Source organism: Anolis sagrei, chromosome 2 (assembly GCF_037176765.1).
Source record: "Anolis sagrei isolate rAnoSag1 chromosome 2, rAnoSag1.mat, whole genome shotgun sequence".
In the NCBI taxonomy this organism is placed as follows: domain Eukaryota; kingdom Metazoa; phylum Chordata; class Lepidosauria; order Squamata; family Dactyloidae; genus Anolis; species Anolis sagrei.
Window position 1 is genome coordinate 164,223,502 of NC_090022.1, and position 21,743 is coordinate 164,245,244.

At 41.0% G+C, this 21,743-nt stretch overlaps 1 protein-coding gene across 7 annotated transcripts in view; it reads left to right on the forward strand.

Moving 5' to 3' along the window:
- Positions 1–3,452: 3,452 nt before the first annotated feature.
- The window catches only part of DOCK6 (dedicator of cytokinesis 6), a 141,713-nt gene continuing 123,422 nt past the window's right edge, over positions 3,453–21,743 (forward strand). For 4 of the 7 annotated variants that reach the window (XM_060763544.2, XM_060763545.2, XM_060763546.2 and 1 more), the window contains exon 1: positions 3,455–3,622. In XM_060763544.2, coding sequence (XP_060619527.2) covers positions 3,579–3,622 — 44 coding nt within the window. In that variant the 5' untranslated portion in view covers positions 3,455–3,578. Of the gene's footprint in view, positions 3,623–21,743 lie in introns of all 7 variants that reach the window. The other 3 variants (XM_060763548.2, XM_060763547.2, XM_060763543.2) reach the window with 3 other exon arrangements.

Sequence of the window (21,743 nt, forward strand, 5' to 3'; positions counted from 1 at the left end):
ACATTACGATTCAAAACAGCAGCAAAATTACAATTGTGTAGTAACTAAAACAACGTGATGGTTGGGGGTCACCACAACACGAGGAACTGGATTAAGGGGTCGCAGCATTAGAAAGGTTGAGAACCACTGGCCTGGTGGCATCCTTTTTTGTGTTCGGTATTTATTTATTGTGTCAGTGCAACCAGTCGATTATATTACATTTCTAACAGAACAAAGCAAAAAAAACAAAAAAAAAACAGACAAAATACAAAAAATGTGAGTTTGGTAATTGATTAAATGTCCTTTGACCAGTATCTGGCCACTTGGAGTGCTTCTGGTGTTGCTGCAAGAAGGTCCTCCATTGTGCATGTAGCAGGGCTCAGGTTGCATTGCAGCCGGTGGTCTGTAGTTTGCTCTTCTCCACACTCGCATGTCGTGGATTCCACTTTGTAGCCCCGTTTCTGAAGGTTGGCTCTGCATCTCATGGTACCAGAGCGCAGTCTGTTCAGCACCTTCCAAGTCGCCCAGTCCTCTGTGTGCCCAGCGGGGAGTCTCTCATTTGGTATCAGCCATTGGTTGAGGCTCTGGGTTTGAGCCTGCCACTTTTGGACTCTCGCTTGCTGAGGTGTTCCGGCGAGTCTCTCTGTAGATCTTAGAAAACTATTTCTAGATTTAAGTCGTTGACGTGCTGGCTGATACCCAAACAGGGAATGAGCTGGAGATGTCTCTGCCTTGGTCCTTTCACTATTGGCTGCTACTTCCCGGCGGATGTCAGGTGGTGCAATACCGGCTAAGCAGTGTAATTTCTCCAATGGTGTAGGGCGGAGACACCCCGTGATAATGCGGCCTGTCTCATTAAGAGCCACATCCACTGTTTTAGCGTGGTGAGATGAGTTCCACGCTGGTCATACATACTCAGCAGCAAAGTAGCATAGCGCAAGGGCAGATGTCTTCACTGTGTCTGGTTGTGATCCCCAGACACAATGTAAATTTGTGTTCCACACTGGACATACATACTCAGCAGCAAAGTAGCATAGTGCAAGGGCAGATGTCTTCACATTACGGACACAATGTAATAATAATAGGCTTATACTTTTGTGTATACATATGCAGTTATCTGAAAACTCAATAAAATATATATTTTTTAAAAGTAGCAAAATTACAGTTGTGAAGTAGCAACTAAAATAACGTTACGGAACATGAGGAACTGGATTAAGGGGCTGCAGCATTAGAAAGGTTGAGAACCACTGGCCTGGTGGCATCCTTTTTTGTAGGTTCTTGTGGGTTTTTTCGGGCTATAGAGCCATGTTCTAGAGGCATTCTCTCCTGACGTTTCGCCTGCATCTATGGCAAGCATCCTCAGAGGTAGTGAGGTCTGTTGGAATTAGGACAATGGGTTTATATATCTGTGGAATGGCTGGGGTGGGGCAAGGAGCTCTTCCCTGCTGCAGTTAGGTGTGAATGTTTCAGCTGATCACCTTCATTAGCATTTGAAGGCCTGCCTGAGCCTGGGAAAATCTCTTGCTGGGAGGTGTTAATCTGTGCCTGGTTGTTTCCTCTCTGTTGTTTTGCTGTTGTAATTTTAGAGCTTTTTAATACTGGTAGCCAGATTTTGTTCATTTTCAAGGTCTCTTCCTTTCTGTTGAAATTGTTCACATGTTTGTGTATTTCAATGGCTTCTCTGTGTAGTCTGACATGATGGTTGTGAGAGTGGTCCAGCATTTCTGTGTTCTTGAATAATATGATGTGTCCAGGTTGGTTCATCAGGTGCTCTGCTATGGCTGACTTCTCTGGTTAAAGTAGTCTGCAGTGCCTTTCATGCTCCTTGATGCGTGTTTGGGCAATGCTGCATTTGGTGGTTGCTATGTAAACTTGTCCACAGCTGCATGGTATACGGTAGACTCCTGCAGAAGTGAGAGGATCCCTCTTGTCCTTTGCTGAACGAAGCATTTGTTGGATTTTCTTTGTGGGTCTGTAGATAGTTTGTATGTTGTGTTCCCTCATCAGCTTCCCTATGCAGTCAGTGGTTCCCTTGATGAATGGCAAGAACACTTTTCCTCTGGGTGGATCCTTGTCTGGACTCTCATGGCTTGTTCTCGGTCTTGCAGCTCTTCTGATGTCTGAGGTAGAGTATCCATTGGCCTGTAGAGCTCAGTTTAGGTGGGCTGTACACCTAATTACCTCTCAACAAAAGTTTGCCCCAGGCACTGCCAGGCCATCAAATGCTAATAAAGGTGGTCAGTTGAAACATTCACACCTGCCCTGCTCATTCCACAGATATATAAACCCATTGTCCTATTGTCCCAAATTGGGAGGGATAGCCAATAGTCCAGAGGACAGGAGCAGAATTCAAAACTATCTTGACAGATTAGAGAGATGAGCCAAAACTAACAAAATGAAGTTCAACAGTGACAAATGTAAGATACTCCACTTTGGCAGAAAAAATGAAATGCAAAGATACAGAATGGGTGACGCCTGGCTCGAGAGCAGTACGTGTGAAAAAGATCTTGGAGTCCTCGTGGACAACAAGGTAAACATGAGCCAACAATGTGATGTGGCGGCAAAAAAAGCCAATGGGATTTTGGCCTGCATCAATAGGAGCATAGTGTCTAGATCTAAGGAAGTAATGCTACCCCTCTATTCTGCCTTGGTTAGACCACACCTGGAATATTGTGTCCAATTCTGGGCACCACAATTGAAGAGAGAAATTGACAAGCTGGAATGTGTCCAGAGGAGGGCGACTAAAATGATCAAGGGTCTGGAGAACAAGCCCTATGAGGAGTGGCTTAAGGAGCTGGGCATGTTTAGCCTGAAGAAGAGAAGGCTGAGAGGAGATATGATAGCCATGTATAAATATGTGAGAGGAAGCCACAGGGAGGAGGGAGCAAGCTTGTTTTCTGCTTCCTTGGAGACTAGGACGCGGAACAATGGCTTCAAACTACAAGAGAGGAGATTCCATCTGAACATTAGGAAGAACTTCCTGACTGTGAGAGCCGTTCAGCAGTGGAACTCTCTGCCCCGGAGTGTGGTGGAGGCTCCTTCTTTGGAAGCTTTTAAGCAGAGGCTGGATGACCATCTGTCAGGGGTGATTTGAATGCAATATTCCTGCTTCTTGGCAGGGGGTTGGACTGGATGGCCCATGAGGTCTCTTCCAACTCTTTGATTCTATGATTCTATGATGCCAACAGACCTCACTACCTCTGAGGATGCTTGCCATAGATGTAGACGAAACGTCAGGAGAAATGCCTCGAGAACATGGCCGTATAGCCCGAAAAAACCCACAAGAACTTAGTGATTCCAGCCATGAAAGCCTTCGACAATGCATCCTTTTTTGTGTTTGGTCCAGTCCAGGAATGCACAGGCGGAGGCGTTCTCCCTTGCGGCCTGCAGGGGGCGCCGAGGTTCCACCTCGCGGCCTGGGCCCCGCCTCCTCCGCGCGCCTACCTCCTCGCGCTCTGTCTCTCTGAGGGAGCCGCAGGCGGAGGAGGAGGAGGAGGAGGAGGAGGCGGCGAGGAGTGGCTTTCCCTCGGCCGGGTCCCTCGCTAGGACTCCCTTCCTTCCCTTCCCTTCCCGAGAGGAAGGCGCTGCCTCAGCCGGGAATGGCGGCGCCCGAGCGACGGGCCTTCGCGCACCGCATTAACCGGTGAGAGACAGCTGAAGGAGGGTGGGAAGCGGGAGGGCAAATTCGCCTCTCTTCTTCCTCGAGGCGGCCTTCCCTCTTCCTCCTCCTCCTCTCCCTCCTCCTCCTCCAAAACCAATACACACACAGCCCAGGCCATGGAGAACTACTCTCCCCCCAGAATGGTTTCTTGCCATCTCAGACCTTGTAACCAGAGAGCATCCTGAGAGGAAGGGCAGGGGAGGGAAAGAAAGGCCAATATCCTTATATTCTCTGATCCAGGGAAGCCAATATGTTGGTTGTTGTTTTTACTATATGTCAATGTTGTTTCTTTTATTATATGTTTTGTTTATTTTGTTATATTGTGTGTTATTATACATATATTATGATATTATACTAGCTGTCCCCTGCCACGCTTTGCTGTGGCCCAGTCTGTGTATATGTGTTTTGTGTGTGTATGTATATATGTGTGTATATGGAATATTGACCTTGAAGGAGCTGGGGGTGGTGACGGCCGACAGGGAGCTCTGGCGTGGGCTGGTCCATGAGGTCACGAAGAGTCGGAGACGACTGAACGAATGAACAACAACAACAAATGGAATATTGTGTCAAATTTTGGAATATTGGCTCGAGAGCAATACGTGTGAAAAAGATCTTGGAGTCCTCGTGGACAACAAGTTAAACATGAGCCAACAATGTGATGTGGCGGCAAAAAAAGCCAATAGGATTTTGGCCTGCATCAATAGGAGCATAGTGTCTAGATCCAGGGAAGTAACACTACCTCTCTATTCCGCCTTGGTTAGACAACACTTGGAATATTGTGTCCAATTCTGGGCACCACAACTGAAGAGAGATATTGACAAGCTGGAATGTGTCCAGAGGAGGGCGACTCAAATGATCAAGGGTCTGGAGAACAAGCCCTATGAGGAGCGGCTTAAGGAGCTGGGCATGTTTAACCTGAAGAAGAGAAGGCTGAGAGGACATATGAGCAAGCTTGTTTTCTGCTTCCTTGGAGACTAGGACACGGAACAATGGCTTCAAACTACAAGAAAGGAGATTCCATCTGAACATGAGGAAGAACTTCCTGACTGTGAGAGCCGTTCACCAGTGGAACTCTCTGTGGTGGAGGCTCCTTCTTTGGAAGACGGCCAATTCTCTCACACCAGAAGCGACTTGCAGTTTCTCAGGTCACTCCTGACACGGCATATATATATATATATATATATATATACACACACACACACACACACACACACACTAACCGTCCCCTGCCACGCTTTGCTGTGGCCCAGTCTGTGTATATATGTTTTGTGCGTGTATATGTGTGTTGTTTATATATTTGTGCAGGACCCCCCGGTGGCACAGTGGGTTAAACCCCTGTGCTGGCAGGACTGAAGACCAATAGGTCGCAGGTTCGAATCCGGGGAGAGGCGGATGACCTCCCTCTATCAGCTCCAGCTCCTCATGCGGGGACATGAGAGAAGCCTCCCACAAGGATGATAAAAACATCAAAAAAAACATCCAGGCGTCCCCTGGCCTTGTCTTTGCAGACGGCCAATTCTCTCACACCAGAAGCGACTTGCAGTTTCTCAGGTCACTCCTGACACGGCATATATATATATATATATATACACACACACACACACACACTAACCGTCCCCTGCCACGCTTTGCTGTGGCCCAGTCTGTGTATATATGTTTTGTGCGTGTATATGTGTGTTGTTTATATATTTGTGCAGGACCCCCCGGTGGTACAGTGGGTTAAACCCCTGTGCTGGCAGGACTGAAGACCAATAGGTCGCAGGTTCGAATCCGGGGAGAGGCGGATGAGCTCCCTCTATCAGCTCCAGCTCCTCATGCGGGGACATGAGAGAAGCCTCCCACAAGGATGATAAAACATCAAAATCATCCGGACGTCCCCTGGGCAACGTCCTTGCAGATGGCCAGTTATCTCACACCAGAAGCGACTTTCAGTTTCTCAGGTCACTCCTGACACGACAAATATATATATATACACACACACACACACACACACACACACACTAGCCGTCCCCTGCCATGCGTTGCTGTGGCCCAGCCTAGTGAGCTAGAAAATAAAGTAATGAGAAAGTGTTGGTTTCTAATATATGTAATTTCTTGATGCTTGTGGGTAAACAGTATTTCTTGTTGTTTCTTTGTCAGTGTTGACGTGGAGAGTGTCTGGTTTGCCTACTCTGGAACATTTATTATTATTTATTTAAAACACTTATATTCTGCCCTTCTCACCCCGAAGGGACTCAGAGCGGAGCGCAACATATACATGGCAAACATTCAGTGCCTGGGTACAATACATAAACATTAAAAAACATTATCTAAATATTAAAATACACAATTTAAAATAACACAATTTAAAACCATCCTAGCCAACATGCAACATACCCTTTCAAATCTATGATACTGTGTGTGGGACATATAATTGTCCTTCTTTAGGGGTCCCTTTCAAATTTATTTATTTAAAACTTTTATATCTCAATCTTCTCTATCTCCGGAGAGGGACTAAGACCAGCAAATCTATGATACTATATCTATATGTGTGTGTATCATATATATCCATCTATATCTATGGCTGGATGGCTCTTTGTCAGGAGGGCTTTGATTGCATTTTCTTGCCCTAGTGAAGGGAGTTGGACTGGGTGGCCTTCAGTATTTTTTGTTGGTCATGGGGGTTGTGTGTGGGAAGTTTGGTCCAATTCTGTCGTTCGTGGGGTTCAGAATGCACTTTGATTGTAGGTGAACTATAAATCCCAGTAACTACAACTCCTAAATGTCAAGGTCTATTTCCCCCAAACTCCATCTGTGTTCATATTTGGGCATATTTGAGAATTCATGCCAAGTTTGGTCCAGATCCATCATTTTTTGAGTCCACAGTGCACTCGATGTAGGTGAACTACAACTCCCAAATTCAAGGCCAATGCCCACCAATCACTTCCAGTGTTTTCTGTTGGTCATGGGAGTCCTGTGTGCCAAGTTTTGTTCCATTTCATCCTTGGTGGAGTTCAGAATGCTCTTTGACTGTAGGTTGACTATAAATCCCAGCAACTACAACTCCCAAATGACAAAATCAGTTTTTTTGAGTGATTAGTAGGTTAGTAGGTGTCTTGTGTCCAAATTCGGTGTCAATCCGTCCAGTGGTTTTTGAGTTATGTTAATCCCACAAACGAACATTGCATTTTTATTTATATAGATATATTTGTGCACCGGGACTGTGGTGCAGCTGGCTGGGAGTCAGCTGCATTAAGATCACAACTGACAGCAAGGTCATGAGTTTGAAGCCAGCCTGGGTGGAAGTGAGCTTCCGACCAATTTGTGTAGCTTGCTGTCGACCTTTGCAGCCTGAAAGACAGTAATAATAATAATAATAATAATAATAATAATAAACTTTATTTATACCCCGCCACCATCTCCCCGATGGGGACTCGGAGCGGCTTACATGAGGCCAAGCCCAAACAATAAAATACAATGAAATAAAACCAAAAACGCAAACAAAGCACAACATCATAAATTACATAAACATATAAATAAATAACAATATAAAATTACAATAACAGTGGGCGGACTACATGTAATGATAAAAAGAGAGACTCAATTAAAATTGGTTAAAAACTCGAGCGAGATAAAGAAGAAAACGAAACTGTTTGCGGAGGAGGACTCATTATAGGGGGATTGTGGAATCAACTTTCTCATGGGGTGGGGGGATGTTGACAATGAAGTTAAGGCTAATCAATAGTGTGGGATTGAATACCTACTCGCCAAAGTTGCGTCTGTCAAGTAAGAAATTTAGGTACCGCGTATGTGGGGAGGCTAATGTAACTAATTTATGTCGCCATAAAAATCTCCAGCAAGCATGCAAAGAATGAGGAAGTACTTCATCAGTGTCATAAATGGATGGTGAAGCGACAGCTCCCCTGGTGGCCAGAATACCCTCATGAAAGCTGGAAAGTTAAATAGGCTCTGTGTGTCTGTCTGTATCTGTTGTGTGTCTATGGCATTGAATGTTTGCCAAGTATATGTACATTGTAATCCCCCCTGAGTCCCCTGCAGGGTGAGAAGGGCGGAATATAAATACTGTAAATAAATAAATAAATAAATAAATGTGTATATATTTGTGTATATGTTTACATATGTGGTTTTGCGCATGCATTGTAATGCAATTTTTATTTTTTGGCTTTTTAAACCTCTTCTGCTGTTTTTCAGGGTTTTTATGAGTGATGGTCATTTGTTGGCCTTATGCATATATTGTGTCCAAATTTGGTGTCAATTCACCTAGTGGTTTTTGAGTTATGTTAATCCCACAAACAAACATTACATTTTTATTTATACAGATGCTATTATATTATGTTATATGTTATGTTATTATAGAATGTTAGAGTTGGAAGAGGCCACATGGACCATCTAGTCCAATAATAATAATAATAATAATCATCATCATCATCATCTTTATTTATGCCCCACATCCATCTCCCCAAAGGGGAGAATGTTTCTATCATTCACTTTAGTTCCCTCTTCCCCCAATTCTCACAGGGACAGAAAGTGAGGTGAAATCTGAACAGAGGCACAGACAGCAAAACAAACACTGCAGGGGTGTTAATCCTTCCCTATGCTATCCATAGCTCTCTCTCTCTCTCTTTGTGTGTGTATAGCTCGAGTTACAATTAAAAATGTACCTGTTCTGACTTACATATAAATTCAACTTAAGAACAAACCTACAGAACTTATCTTGTCCGTAACTGGGAGACTGTCTGAGTTTTAAAGGTCATTTTAATGTATTTGGTGTATTTTAACTAAATGGCACATATGGTCTCTTCCAACTCTTTCATTCTATGATTGAATAATAAAATATAATGTAATAATAGCATATAATATGATACTATATAATAGGACACAATAAAACAACATAACAAACCCAATAACATATAATAAAATAAACATGTTTCACATAGTAAAACAACAACAAACATATTGGCTTCCCTGGACCAAGGAATAGAAGGATATTGGCCTCTCTTTTTCTCCCCCGCCCTTCCTCTCAGGATGCTCTCTGGAGGAATTTAGTGAAATAAAATCATCATGGTTCCATTGTATACAATTAGAACAATTGTTTAAGAATTGGTTAAAAATAAGAGAAATGGAAATAAACTCACAAATAGTACAGAATGGAAGAGTTATAGAAGAACATAAAAATTTGAAAGGAATAACAAGTAAAATGTATAAGATAATAGTTGAAATTAAAGAGGGAAAAAAACAAAGAACAGTATTCTCAAGAAGATATGGGAAGAAAATTTAGGGATTAAAATACGTGATATGGAATTGACACAACTGTGGGAACAAAGACATTTAAAAATCTATCAATATGTGTTAAAGAAAACTATTACAAATTAATACGGAAAGGGTATTTAACACCAATAAAAATAGCTAATATTAACAAAAATTACTTGAAAAACTGCTGGAGGGGATGTCAGGAAGTGGGAACATACGCATATGTGGTGGCAATGTAAATATGTGGTAAATTTTGGGGGAAAGAATTTAGAGAAATAGAAGATATTATGAAGATATAATTGGAAAGAAGTCCTAGTATTGCTTTATTATCATTGTATAGTGTAATACTAAACAGTTGAAAAAGATGGAAAAGGTGCAGTTTCCAGCCTATTAACTGAAGCAAGATTACTTATAGCAAGACATTGGAAAAGGGAAATAAACATACAATTTGAAGAATTGTATAAGGAATTATGGAAATTGGCAATAAATAATAAGTTGACATGCAATTTAAAAGTTAAAAGAGCAATATGAAAAATGTGGCTTGTTGTGGAAATAAAGAATGGTGCTGAAGCTTCAGTGGGAACACATTTCCCCCATGATAATAACTCTTCCATGAGTGAATTTCCCTTCCAAGGGGTAGATTTATCACACTTCCTGTTATCTTACCTCTGCTTTTAACTATGAGTCGTTTGTAATTTGAGGACTGCCTATATATTATATCTTATTATCTTAATATATATTTTCATTTTATTATTTTTGTATGTTATGTTATATTATTATATCTTACGTTATTTTATTGTTACTATATTATATTCTATGCTGCTGTTATATTATATTACTATTTTGATATGGGCTCCCCAGGTATGTAGTTGTTTAAAAGTCTGATTTATCCTCATTGATCTGAGATAAAGACCTCAAATCCCCCCTTTTCTGTCATTTTGCTGAACACTGCCACATGGCTGCGTGCGAATAGATGCTGCTGCTTCTTTCTTGCACCTCATTGCTGCATCCCATTGTCTTTCCTGGTGAGCTCAGGATTGAAGTGAAACAGGAATAAGGGTGCAGAGACCTGCATTTATTTGCACAAGGATCCTTTCAGTGTGTGACATTTTTTCAGCCCCTATGGCGAACTGTGTGCCGAAGTTTGGTTTGTTAATCTGCAAAAAGGTTTTTTGTGTAGGCATGCAGAACTTGTCCATTGGAAATAGTCATTGGGTTTTTTAAATTGAGCATTGAGCCCCAGCTTTTTAAAGTTCTCAAAGCATGGAACTGTTCAGTTAAAAGTGAGATCAAATTGCATTAATTCAACAGTGTAGATGCACACCATGGAAACAGATTGATAGCTAGATTGAGAAATATAAACCCTGAGAGGTTTGTAGCTATTGTGTTCCTTGATGTCATTACTGACTTATGGTGACTCTGAGACATTGTTATCATGGGATTTTCATACCAAGATTTGTTCAGAAGGGGTTTGCCTTTTCTTTTGTTTGAGACTGAAAGATCGTGACCTGTCCAGGGTTACCAAGTGCATTTCCATGGGGTTAAGCTACACTGTAGAATGAACACAGTTTGACATCACTTTGAAAGTAATGACTCAGGGCTAGGGAATGATGGGATTTGTAGCACTCTTTGCCATAGAAAACTGAAGACCTAATAAAATTACAACTCCCATGATTCTATAGCATGGAGCCATTGCAGTTAAAATGGTATTGAACAGTACTAATTGTGCAGCGTAGATACATCCACAGATACACCAAGCAGGGATTTGAATCCTCCTCTCCAGGGTTTTAGTACAGTGCTGAAACAACTATACCATATTGTCTTTCTTCCAAGAGGTTTATGATCAAAATATGTATTAGGGATAACTGTTTGGCAGGGGTCATGTGTACAGGAGTACACAGACACATGTGACAGTTGGCTGCTCCAAAGCAGGAGTAGCACCATTACTGTTCAGCTAACATGGCTATTCTAGGTGCATTTCAAAGACTTGCAAATTATAGACCACTGGCTTGGGGTAATATATAGAAGATGGTAAATAGAAAAAGGCTAGTTTCCTCTGTGGTGTGGATTAATCTATCCTTATTCATCCTGGCTCTTCATCTCTACTTCTCCATTGTCTTCTCATTTTTCTTACTACAGAAATGCTATGTACCATTTCAACCCACTTTGCAATATGGCCCAATATCCTTTTTGGTACTACCAATACAGATATAGCATAGTACAGGGTGAGGCAGCATAACTTCCTTTTTAAAAATGCGCGCCATTCATTCGGTTGAAGACGTAGCGGAGCGCTAGTGGTCTCGTTTGAGAGGCGGGGGTATAAAGTTTTGTCCTGACACAGTTCAGTTGCCATCATGTGTTGGAACAGTGAGAAGCTTGCTTTTGCTTTTGAGGCCTACTTTTTAAGCGGATTTGGAGTAGCCGGCCCGCTCTCCAGATTTGGCCCCTTGTGATTTTTTTCTATGGTTTTTTTTTAAAATCCCGTGTTTATGTGAACCATCCAAGGACCCTACAAGATTTGAAGACTAACATCCAGAAAGAAATTGCCAACATAACGCCTGCTATGCTGGCAAGAGTCATGACAAACGCCAGAAATTGGTTTACTCACTGTATGGAGAATGGGGGACGTCACTTACCTAATTTGATCTTCTAAACTACATAAAACAAAACTTTAAGTATGCGCCTACATTATAAAAAAATTAAAATATTTCTCATTTATACAATGAAAAAAGGAAGTTATGCTGCCTCACCCTGCATTAGGGTAGTGGTGGTGGTAGAACTGACCCTGTTTTGTGGTATCTCCTGAGTCCCCCCCTGCCTCATAGAGGAACAGTTTTGATTCATTGAATTTTAAATAAGAGGACTATACTTCTCAGTGAAGACTGGTTGTACTTGTAAATTTTCCAGGATTAGACTATTTTTCTCAAGTGTCCAATTATTGAGCTCAGATGTAATAGTAGACCATATAATCCTTTATTATTTTTGCTTCTTTTGGAGTTATCTGGGCTTGAAGATTAACCAATATTCTTTCTTACCCATCTCCTACCCTTGTGTTATTTAAATAGTGAATATAAATACATGTTTTCATTCAAATTATACATTCTAACATAGACCAGAAAAGGGGTTTTTACAAAAATATTAGCTCTCCATCCAGTTTTTCAGTACAAGTTACTTTAAAAAGGGAGTAAGTTGGGAGGCTATAACTCAGTTTAATACTTGCCTGGCATAGTAAAGGTCAATCCTTGTTAGAGCTAGGGAAGACCCCTTAGATCAATAAAGTCTAGCATTGATAGATTTTGTTTAGAATGGGTCTTTGTGTTCATATAGATTGGAAAAGCATTTCTTTAGTTGAGTGTTAGCTACCTTCGTTTGTATTAAAGAAGGCTATAAATATTTCCAATCAACACGGAGATCAAGCAGAGATCTTGAGCGCGGGGAATACTTGATGTAATCTCAAACTCACCTAAAGCAAACATATCTTGTATTCTCAAAGATGAGCTTTGTTTTCCTTTTCTGGAATGTATGGTCATATTGTTTATTTATTTTAGAACACTTCCTGCTCCTCTTTGTTCTTTCCTACCACAAGTGGGATGTTATCCTATTCCTAAAAAATATGCACAAGATTCTTAACAGAAGCTACCTAAATCAGTTGTGCATTTTTTGAGAATTACTTCCAAGGATGATGAACAATTAAGTATTAGAAATGCTGAATTTTTAGCAAAGTATTTCCTTATGCATATGTATGGCTGATTTTAGGGATGGAGAGAAACAGTGTTTTCATACTGCAAATATTAAACAAACTTATTGTGGCAGAAACTTTTTTATCTGATACATGAAGGTTTATTGGTAGCTCAGTTTACATCTCTTGGTCTTGCGGAGGGGTGGACAGAATCCATGTTAGAGCCCCCAAGTAACCTATTTTAAAAAATAAAATAGCCAATTTTTCCTTATAAACCATCCAGAACATTGTCTAGATGCATAAAGTTCACCTAAAATACTCCTACCACTTCTCACTAGCATTCCAGGGCCCTATCCAACCCTTAGATATCCCTTTTTCATCTACAGTCCCTCTTAAATTGGTAACAGATCTTAATTTTGTTTTGTATTTGGACTTACTGTGGAATGATGTGGACCACAGAAGAGTTGGAGGGAAGTCATTCCCTGAATCCCATAGTTGGTCACCTGGTGTAGAATAAAATGGCAGTAGTATATAAATAGAATATTCTGTGATTAGCTGCTTTAAGTCCCTATATCGGGAGAAAGATGGGGTGAAAATAAAATAAAAGTCAGGTCAGGTACATGTCATAAACACAGCTATTGATATGGAAATTTAAACATTTTTGAACAGGAATGAAGAGAGCAGAGCTCTCCAAATTTTCTTAGACTGGAACTATTATTGGTAGTAGAAAACTGTGAGGGATGATGAGAGTGCCAACTTGACAGTGGAGGACCAAATAATCCTGATCCAGGGATTGGTATATGTGGTTTCAGGTTTTTGTTTTTTTTTAAGAACCAGAGAAAAGGACAAGAGTCAAAAATACTGAACAGTACTAAAAATTCAATTCTGGGTGGAACAGCGGGTGGTAGCCAGTAATCATCTTCCTATTCAGAATAGATGATACTGCACTTGTCTTACTTCTAAAACTAACATCAGAATAGATGTATGTTGTTTGAACAGTGAACACAGATACAGAAGGCTATATTTAGGGATTGTTGAAATGCAGCTCATTCTCAGTTCTCTGGGGACTCAATAAATTGAAGAAGAGCTGCCAATAAGTTCTGCAAATTGTAGGAGATCATTGAGTAGAGGTTGTGGGCGGCGAGGGGAGAGCATTTTATCTCCTCCAGATGAAAGACACACCTAAAATGTTGGAAGCTTAGCCAGAAATATGTTGTAAGTTTATTTATTTATTTACTTACTTACTTACTTACTTTATTTGTATACCGCTGTTCTCAGCCCTTAGGCGACTCACAGCGGTGAACAACAAGAACAGCAAAAATTCAATGCTACCGTAACACAGTATAAAATCAGATTGACTACATCCTTTGCAGCCAAAGGTGGCGGACATCCATCCAGTCGGTGAAAATAAGACCTGGGGCTGACTGTAGCTCAGATCACGAACTTCTTATTGCCCAATTTAGAATAAAACTAAAGAGATCAGGGAAAATACACAGACCAGTTAGATATGATCTCACTAACATTCCTAGCGAATATACAGTGGAAGTGAAGAACAGATTTGAAGGACTAGATTTAGTAAACAGAGTCCCAGAAGAACTATGGACAGAAGTCCGCGACATTGTTCAGGAGGCGGCAACAAAGTACGTCCCAAAGAAAAAGAAAACCAAGAAGGCAAAATGGTTGTCTGCTGAGACACTGGAAGTAGCCCAAGAAAGGAGGAAAGCAAAAAGAAACAGTGAAAAGGGGAGATATGCCCAGTTAAATGCGCAATTCCAGAGGTTAGCCAGAAGAGATAAGGAACTATTTTTAAATAAGCAATGCATGGAAGTGGAAGAAGACAACAGAATAGGAAGGACAAGAGACCTCTTCCAGAAAATTAGAAACATTGGAGGTAAATTTCAGGCAAAAATTGGTATGATAAGAAACAAAGATGGCAGGGACCTAACAGAAGCTGAAGAGATCAAGAGAAGGTGGCAAGACTATACAGAAGATCTGTATAGGAAGGATAATAATATCGAGGATAGCTTTGACGGTGTGGTGAATGAATTAGAACCAGACATCCTGAGGAGTGAGGTTGAATGGGCCTTAAGAAGCATTGCTAACCACAAGGCAGCAGGAGACGACGGGATCCCAGCTGAACTGTTTAAAATCTTAAAAGATGATGCTGTCAAGGTGATGCATGCCATTTGCCAGCAAATATGGAAAACACAAGAATGGCCATCAGACTGGAAAAAAGCAACTTATATCCCCATACCAAAAAAGGGAAATGCGAAAGACTGCTCAAACTTCCGTACAGTGGCCCTTATTTCTCATGCCAGTAAGGTAATGCTCAAGATCCTGCAAGGAAGACTCCAGCAATACATGGAGCGAGAGTTGCCAGATGTTCAAGCTGGGTTTAGAAAAGGCAGAGGAACGAGAGACCAGATTGCCAATATCCGCTGGATAATGGAGAAAGGCAGGGAGTTTCAGAAAAACATCTACTTCTGCTTCATTGACTATTCTAAAGCCTTTGACTGTGTGGATCATAATAAATTGTGGCAAGTTCTTGGTGGGATGGGCATCCCAAGCCACCTTGTCTCTCTCCTGAGGAATCTGTACAAGGACCAAGTAGCAACAGTCAGGACTGACCACGGAAAAACAGACTGGTTCAAGATTGGGAAAGGCGTACGGCAAGGCTGCATCCTCTCACCCAACCTTTTTAACTTGTATGCAGAACACATCATGCGATGTGCGGGGCTGGATGAATGCAAAGCTGGGGTGAAAATTGCTGGAAGAAACATTAACAACCTCAGATATGCAGATGACACCACTCTGATGGCCGAAAGCGAGGAGGAGCTGAGGAGCCTTCTAATCAAGGTGAAAGAAGAAAGCGCAAAAGCCGGGTTGCAGCTAAACGTCAAAAAAACCAAGATTATGGCAACAAGAATGATTGACAACTGGAAAATAGAGGGAGAAACCGTGGAGGCCGTGACAGACTTTGTATTTCTAGGTGCAAAGATTACTGCAGATGCAGACTGTAGCCAGGAAATCAGAAGACGCTTACTTCTTGGGAGGAGAGCAATGTCCAGTCTCGATAAAATAGTGAAGAGTAGAGACATCAGACTGGCAACAAAGATCCGCCTAGTCAAAGCCATGGTATTCCCTGTAGTCACCTACGGATGTGAGAGCTGGACCTTAGGGAAGGCTGAGCGAAGGAAGATCGATGCTTTTGACCTGTGGTGTTGGAGGAAAGTTCTGAGAGTGCCTTGGACTGCGAGAAGATCCAACCAGTCCATCCTCCAGGAAATAAAGCCCGACTGCTCACTGGAGGGAAAGATACTAGAGACAAAGTTGAAGTACTTTGGCCACATCATGAGGAGACAGGAAAGCCTAGAGAAGACAATGATGCTGGGGAAAGTGGAAGGCAAAAGGAAGAGGGGCCGACCAAGGGCAAGATGGATGGATGGCATCCTTGAAGTGACTGGACTGACCTTGAGGGAGCTGGGGGTGGTAACGGCCAACAGGGAGCTCTGGCGTAGGCTGGTCCATGAGGTCACGAAGAGTCGGAGACGACTGAACGAATGAACAACAACAACACAGTATAAAAAACAGTTAAACATCATAACATATTATAGAAAAGTATACAATTAACAACAATATACAAGTTGGGTTTTAAAGCAGAGATGGGGAAACATTTGGCCAATTTTTTTAGACTATACCTCCTATAATACTTTAGCATTGACACTTCTACTTGAAGTAAATAGGAGCTGAAATTCAAAACATTTAGAGTAAAGCTTGATGAGAAAGGTTTACATCATCTCTTACTGTACTTGGAAATGTTTCTTTTGTGGACTATAAATTACAGTCCAAAAAGCCACTTTCTCAAGCCTTCAGAAAAACAAGACTAAACCTTGGGAGTGTCTGTTTAGATGACCCTGTGACTTCTTAGGGAGCTCTCATTCATGAACCTGAGTGTAAACATGGTGACAGGAGCAGATTCTTAACAAGCAACTAGTAAAGCATGCTCATTCTCAACTCCCCTCTCATCCATCTGGTATATGAATTGTTCCATGGGAAGAAAGAAAACAGTAACTTCCGCTTTCTCTTGCTAGAAAAGAACTTTGGCAATTGTGTTGTGTATTTCTTGTGTCTTTCTGTTTGTTTGTTTTTGGTTCTGTTTGTTTCCTGCTTTGCTTTCCTCTGACCGAACACTGGAAAGTTCAAGCTAATGCTTTTGGAACAAAGCCTGATACTTATTGCTATTGCTTAAATGCCTCTCCTCTTGACATTCCCGTTCTGCAGTTCCTTTAGACTTAAGGAGGGAGTCTTGATGGGTAGACTCTTTTGATTCTCTTTTTAAATCAGAACACTCTCATTTTTTTCCCTTCCCACCGACCCTTTCTTCTGTCAAATGCTCGTGGGCAACAAATAATGAAAAAATAGCATCTGGTTGCCAGTTTGTAAGGCAGACAGCACTTTATGGAACCCCAGGGCAGCTTGAGTGCTGGCAGAAGTTGAGTGTGAGTCATTCAGGGCAGCTTCTGGCACTCCGTCTGTTTCTGTGCTGCTCTTGGCCTCTATTTTCTTATCAAGCCTGCAATGGGCATGTAAAAGTAGAGGAAGAACGATGTAGAGGGACATTTCCTCAGCCATTGCCTTGGGAAGTGGATTTTTTCTCTCCCTAGGGATACTAAAATCACAGGCTCTCAGAGCTCACTGCTCCATTTACGGCAGATGGGATGACTATTGTTTGGTTTTAAGGATCAATTTCCATTTTTTTGAGCCTTCTGTGTATCAGAACCTTGAAGAAACCTGCTTCAAAACAAACAGGACATGTTGGTTCAAAACATTTTTGTGATTTGCATCTGAATTTTTGAGGCAGAGAACAAAACTCATTTCCTTCTTGTTTTAAAGGGGAACTCTGAGTCTACCACAAACATTTGATGGTTTTGAGCTGGTTTTGTAGGTTTGGGGGCAGCATATTGCTTATCCGATGCATATTGCTTGTTCCAGCCATGGGAATATAGACTTGCAAGTATCTGAAAAGTTGGGTTGCAGTTTTTGAAAGTTTTTGCCATTATAATAAATGTATTATCCTAAAGTTTGGATTTATGCTAGTTATACTTTGAATAGATTATTATATATGGTTATGTTTGTCCACACTATGAAAGTTATTGGACAGCAATGCAGTTTATTTTACATATACTTTTATTTATTAGCATATTTTTAGAATTGTATTTATTGGTCACATACTAGAATAGGCTTTGGGTGCCTGACACATGCATAACCATAAAATTGCGGTTTTATTTATCGTGTCAGGAGCAAGCCAAACAGTTGTATTGCATTCTTAACAAACAAACAAAACACAAAGTTTGCAAGCTTGGTAGTTGAGTAAATGTCCTTTGACCAGTAGCTGACCACTTGGAGTGTCTCTGGTGTTACTATAAGAAGGTCCTCCATTGTGCAGGTTCTAATAATAAACACTAAAAATATAATTTACAAACAACAGTATGTCACACAAAGCCTGTGAGTGACATACAGGCAAACCCTAAGTTACGAACAAGATAAGTTTGGTAGGTTTGGTTTTAAGTTGAATTTGCTTGTAAGTCAGGACAGGCACATTTTAAGTATAATTTCACCCCCCCCCCCCCACACACACACATATATTTGGATAGCATAGCAAAAGGTTAACACCCTTGTAATGTTTGTCTTGCTGTTTGTGCCCCCGTTCAGAAGATTGCACCTCACTTTCTGTCCCTGTAATCATTGGATTTTTAAAAATTTGACTTCTTGTGGAAACAAGGATTGGTGCTAAAGCTTCAGTTGAGACATCTTTTCCTTGTGATAACTCTTTCAGGGGTTAATTTCCTTCTGAGGATAAGATATCTCTCACTTCTTGTTGTCTCACCTCCATTCTTAACTGTTGTCATTTGTAAGTCAGATGTTTGTAAGTTGGAGACTCTCTTTATACAGTTTTCCAAATCTTTAAATGGGGAATTGGTCCTCTAGATTATTCAGATTACTGTTCTCACAATCCTTTGTGATGGGCTATGTGGAGAAGGACTCATACCTCATAAACCCTGTTTTAAACACTGTTAGATCCAGTATAAAAGTAGTGATGATCTAGTAACTAATAATGAATAAAGTCTCCAAACCTTCGTAAAATCTACCTAATTAAATCAAAGGGGTCCAAAACGTACCTCAAGGCCAATACTGATGGGATCAGTCACTTGACCTGTCTGGTCATCTATAGGGATAAACGTCCTTTGTTGGATGATCAAACTGTCATGTACATGCTGAATCCCTTGTCTAGAATTCTGAAATCCAGAATATTCCAGTTCCAAAACTGATCACATCAATGGCTGAGATAGTGACATCTTTCCTTTCTGATGACTCAGAGTGCACAGACTTTGTGTACACTGAACCATTAATCTATGTGCATAAAGTTTGCATAAGTGAATTTTATGTTTAGATTTGGATTCCGTTTCCACAATATCAAAATTATACATATATGCAAATACGGGTATTCCAAAATTTGAAAAATCCAAACACCCAGTCTGTACTAAGATTCAAACTTCAGTTTAAATCGCCCCAGATGTCCTTCTTCCCCATCAATTAATCCTGTCCATTGAGCAGTTATTACAACACTGGCAAATAGATAAAGGTATTGTGTACAGGATCAAACATTGCAGGTGCTATATCTTCGGACAAAGTTTAAATGACCTCTATCTGGTGTGATCTACTATGAAAATGCACACATGCATTAGTATCACATTGACCCTTTGATGTGTGATAAATTTACCAAGCAGGAATGCTTACTCAAGATCACTTTACAGTAAATTAACCACTGATGTGATCCTGAATATTTCATGATGCCTTATGAATATACAGAGTGTCTTGCTAAGTCATTTGAGAGCTTTCTCAACAACCCACATATGGTAGGACAGACTGGTGATACTGTGGCCTCCAGATGATGTTTAATACCCGTTTTCATTAGAAACACATCTTAGCCAGCAGTGATAGATCGGATCGGTAGTTCATTAACATATGTAGGGACAGGGGTTTCCCATCCCTGTGGTGGGGGGTCCCCTGACTTTGGCCAGTGATTCACAATCTGTCTTACATCCTTAGGGAGTGTTTCCCTCTACAGACTTCTTTGCTGTTCTCTTCCTTTCCTCCCAGGGTAAGCAGAGAAGGCTTTAGTGAAACCAGATGTCAAGGAGACAGATTGTGAGAGTTCAGCAGTTCACTTTATGGTTGAAGTATAGGAGCCACAGAATGCTGAAAATCTTAAAGGGAAACAAAGCAAATAAATAGCAGTGAAAAGGGAGTGAACTGACCTAATTGAGGCACTTTTTTGTGTCAGGAGCTGCAAGTCACTTCTGGTGTGAGAGAATTGGTTGTCTGCAAGGACATTGCCCGGGGGACACCCCGATGTTTTTGTTGTTTTACCATCCTTCTGGGAGGCTTCTCTGTGATGGGGTCATATCCTCAATATTCTGTTGTAATAAAGTCATGGATATGAGCCCATTAGCGTAATGGAGAAAAAAAAATCAAATGGATGCAAAAGAGAGAAAATTACGGTATCTTGCCTAAGTTCCAAAGGCCATTATTCTAGGTTGGCAGGAGCTCTCAATAAAATTCTTCCTTTTATAGACACTGGCATCTTGTTTGGGATCTCTAGTTCTCCCTCCTGTTTTGTTGGCTCAGTGAGCAGAATGCTTCTGAATTGGGCACAACACACAGGTGCATAAAGTGCACTATACTAAATATCCTGGCAGGTGGAGATAGGACATCATGCTGGAAAGGACCTTTGGAAAAGAATAGCTCCATTTAGGAGACATACCCCAATAATTTCTTCCTATACTTTCTATTGTTGTTTTCCAGGCCCATTGGGTTTAGCTTATCAGTCACACTGGAACATGAGGGCTTAACTACCTTAAGATTGTGTCTGGGAACAGGACAGCCTATGGAACAGTTCAGTAGTTTGCCTTTAGCTGCTGCCCTTGTTTCAAGTTCCTTCTTCTGAACCCAGTATTCATTGTTCAACTCCCATCCAAGAACCAACCAGGGCTGACTATGCTTAATTGGCGGCTTTAAGCGTATACTAGTTTATGATAATGATCATCACTGTCATCCCACCTTTTCCCTATTGTGAAGCTCAAGACAGTTTAAAAGAATATAGTTAAAAATTGATAGCGCACAAAGGTTAAATAACAATTAAACTATAAAAAACTGAAACAAGTTAAATGACAATAACAAAAATAAAACCTCAGCACATGATACAAGGGCTGTTTCTCCTGAAAAAGCAGTTCTGAAAAGGTGTGCTGCAATAAGAATTTTTCTACCTGTTTGTGGAGAAATGAAACCCTCAAAGAAGTCTAAATCTGAAAACTTTATAGTCTTTAATATCACATGAAACTTGTGAAACATGACTTTACAGGAGTGACAGTAATTGAAGGAATATTATTAAAACTGCCAACCCCAATATGTATGCCATGCTGGCAGGTATTCTCAAGTGTGACAAAGCTGGTACATCTTCCTCTGTGGATTAGTTTTAAACAGAGAAGTACAGAATTTTTATGATTCTGAATAGTGACTGTACAGAGACAGGAAAATGTATGTCCATTTCCGATACACTACTCTTAGATTAATATACAGTTGTACCTCCACATTTGCTGGGGTTAGAGGCGCAACGTATATAAAGAAAAATGTAATGTTCGTTTGTGGGATTAACAGAACTCAAAAACCACTGGATGAATTGCCGCCGATTTTGGCCACAAGACACCTACTAAGCCAAGGAGTGACCATCACTCAAAAAATTGATTTTGTCACTTTGGAGTTGTAGTTGCTGGGATTTATAGTTACCTACAATCAAAGAGCGTTCTGAACTCCACCAATGATGGAATTGAACCAAACATGGCACACAGGACTCCCATGACCAACAGAAAACACTAGAAGGGTTTGGTGGGCATTGACCTTGTGTTTGGGAGTTGTAGCTCACCTACATCCAGGTAGAGCACTGTGGACTCAAACAATAATGGATCTGCACCAAACTGGGCACGAATATTCCATATGCCCAAATATGAACACAGATGGAGTTTGGAGGAAACAGACCTTGAAATTTGGGAGTTGTAGTTACTGGGATTTATAGTTCACCTACAATCAAAGAGCATGCTGAACCCCACCAACGAC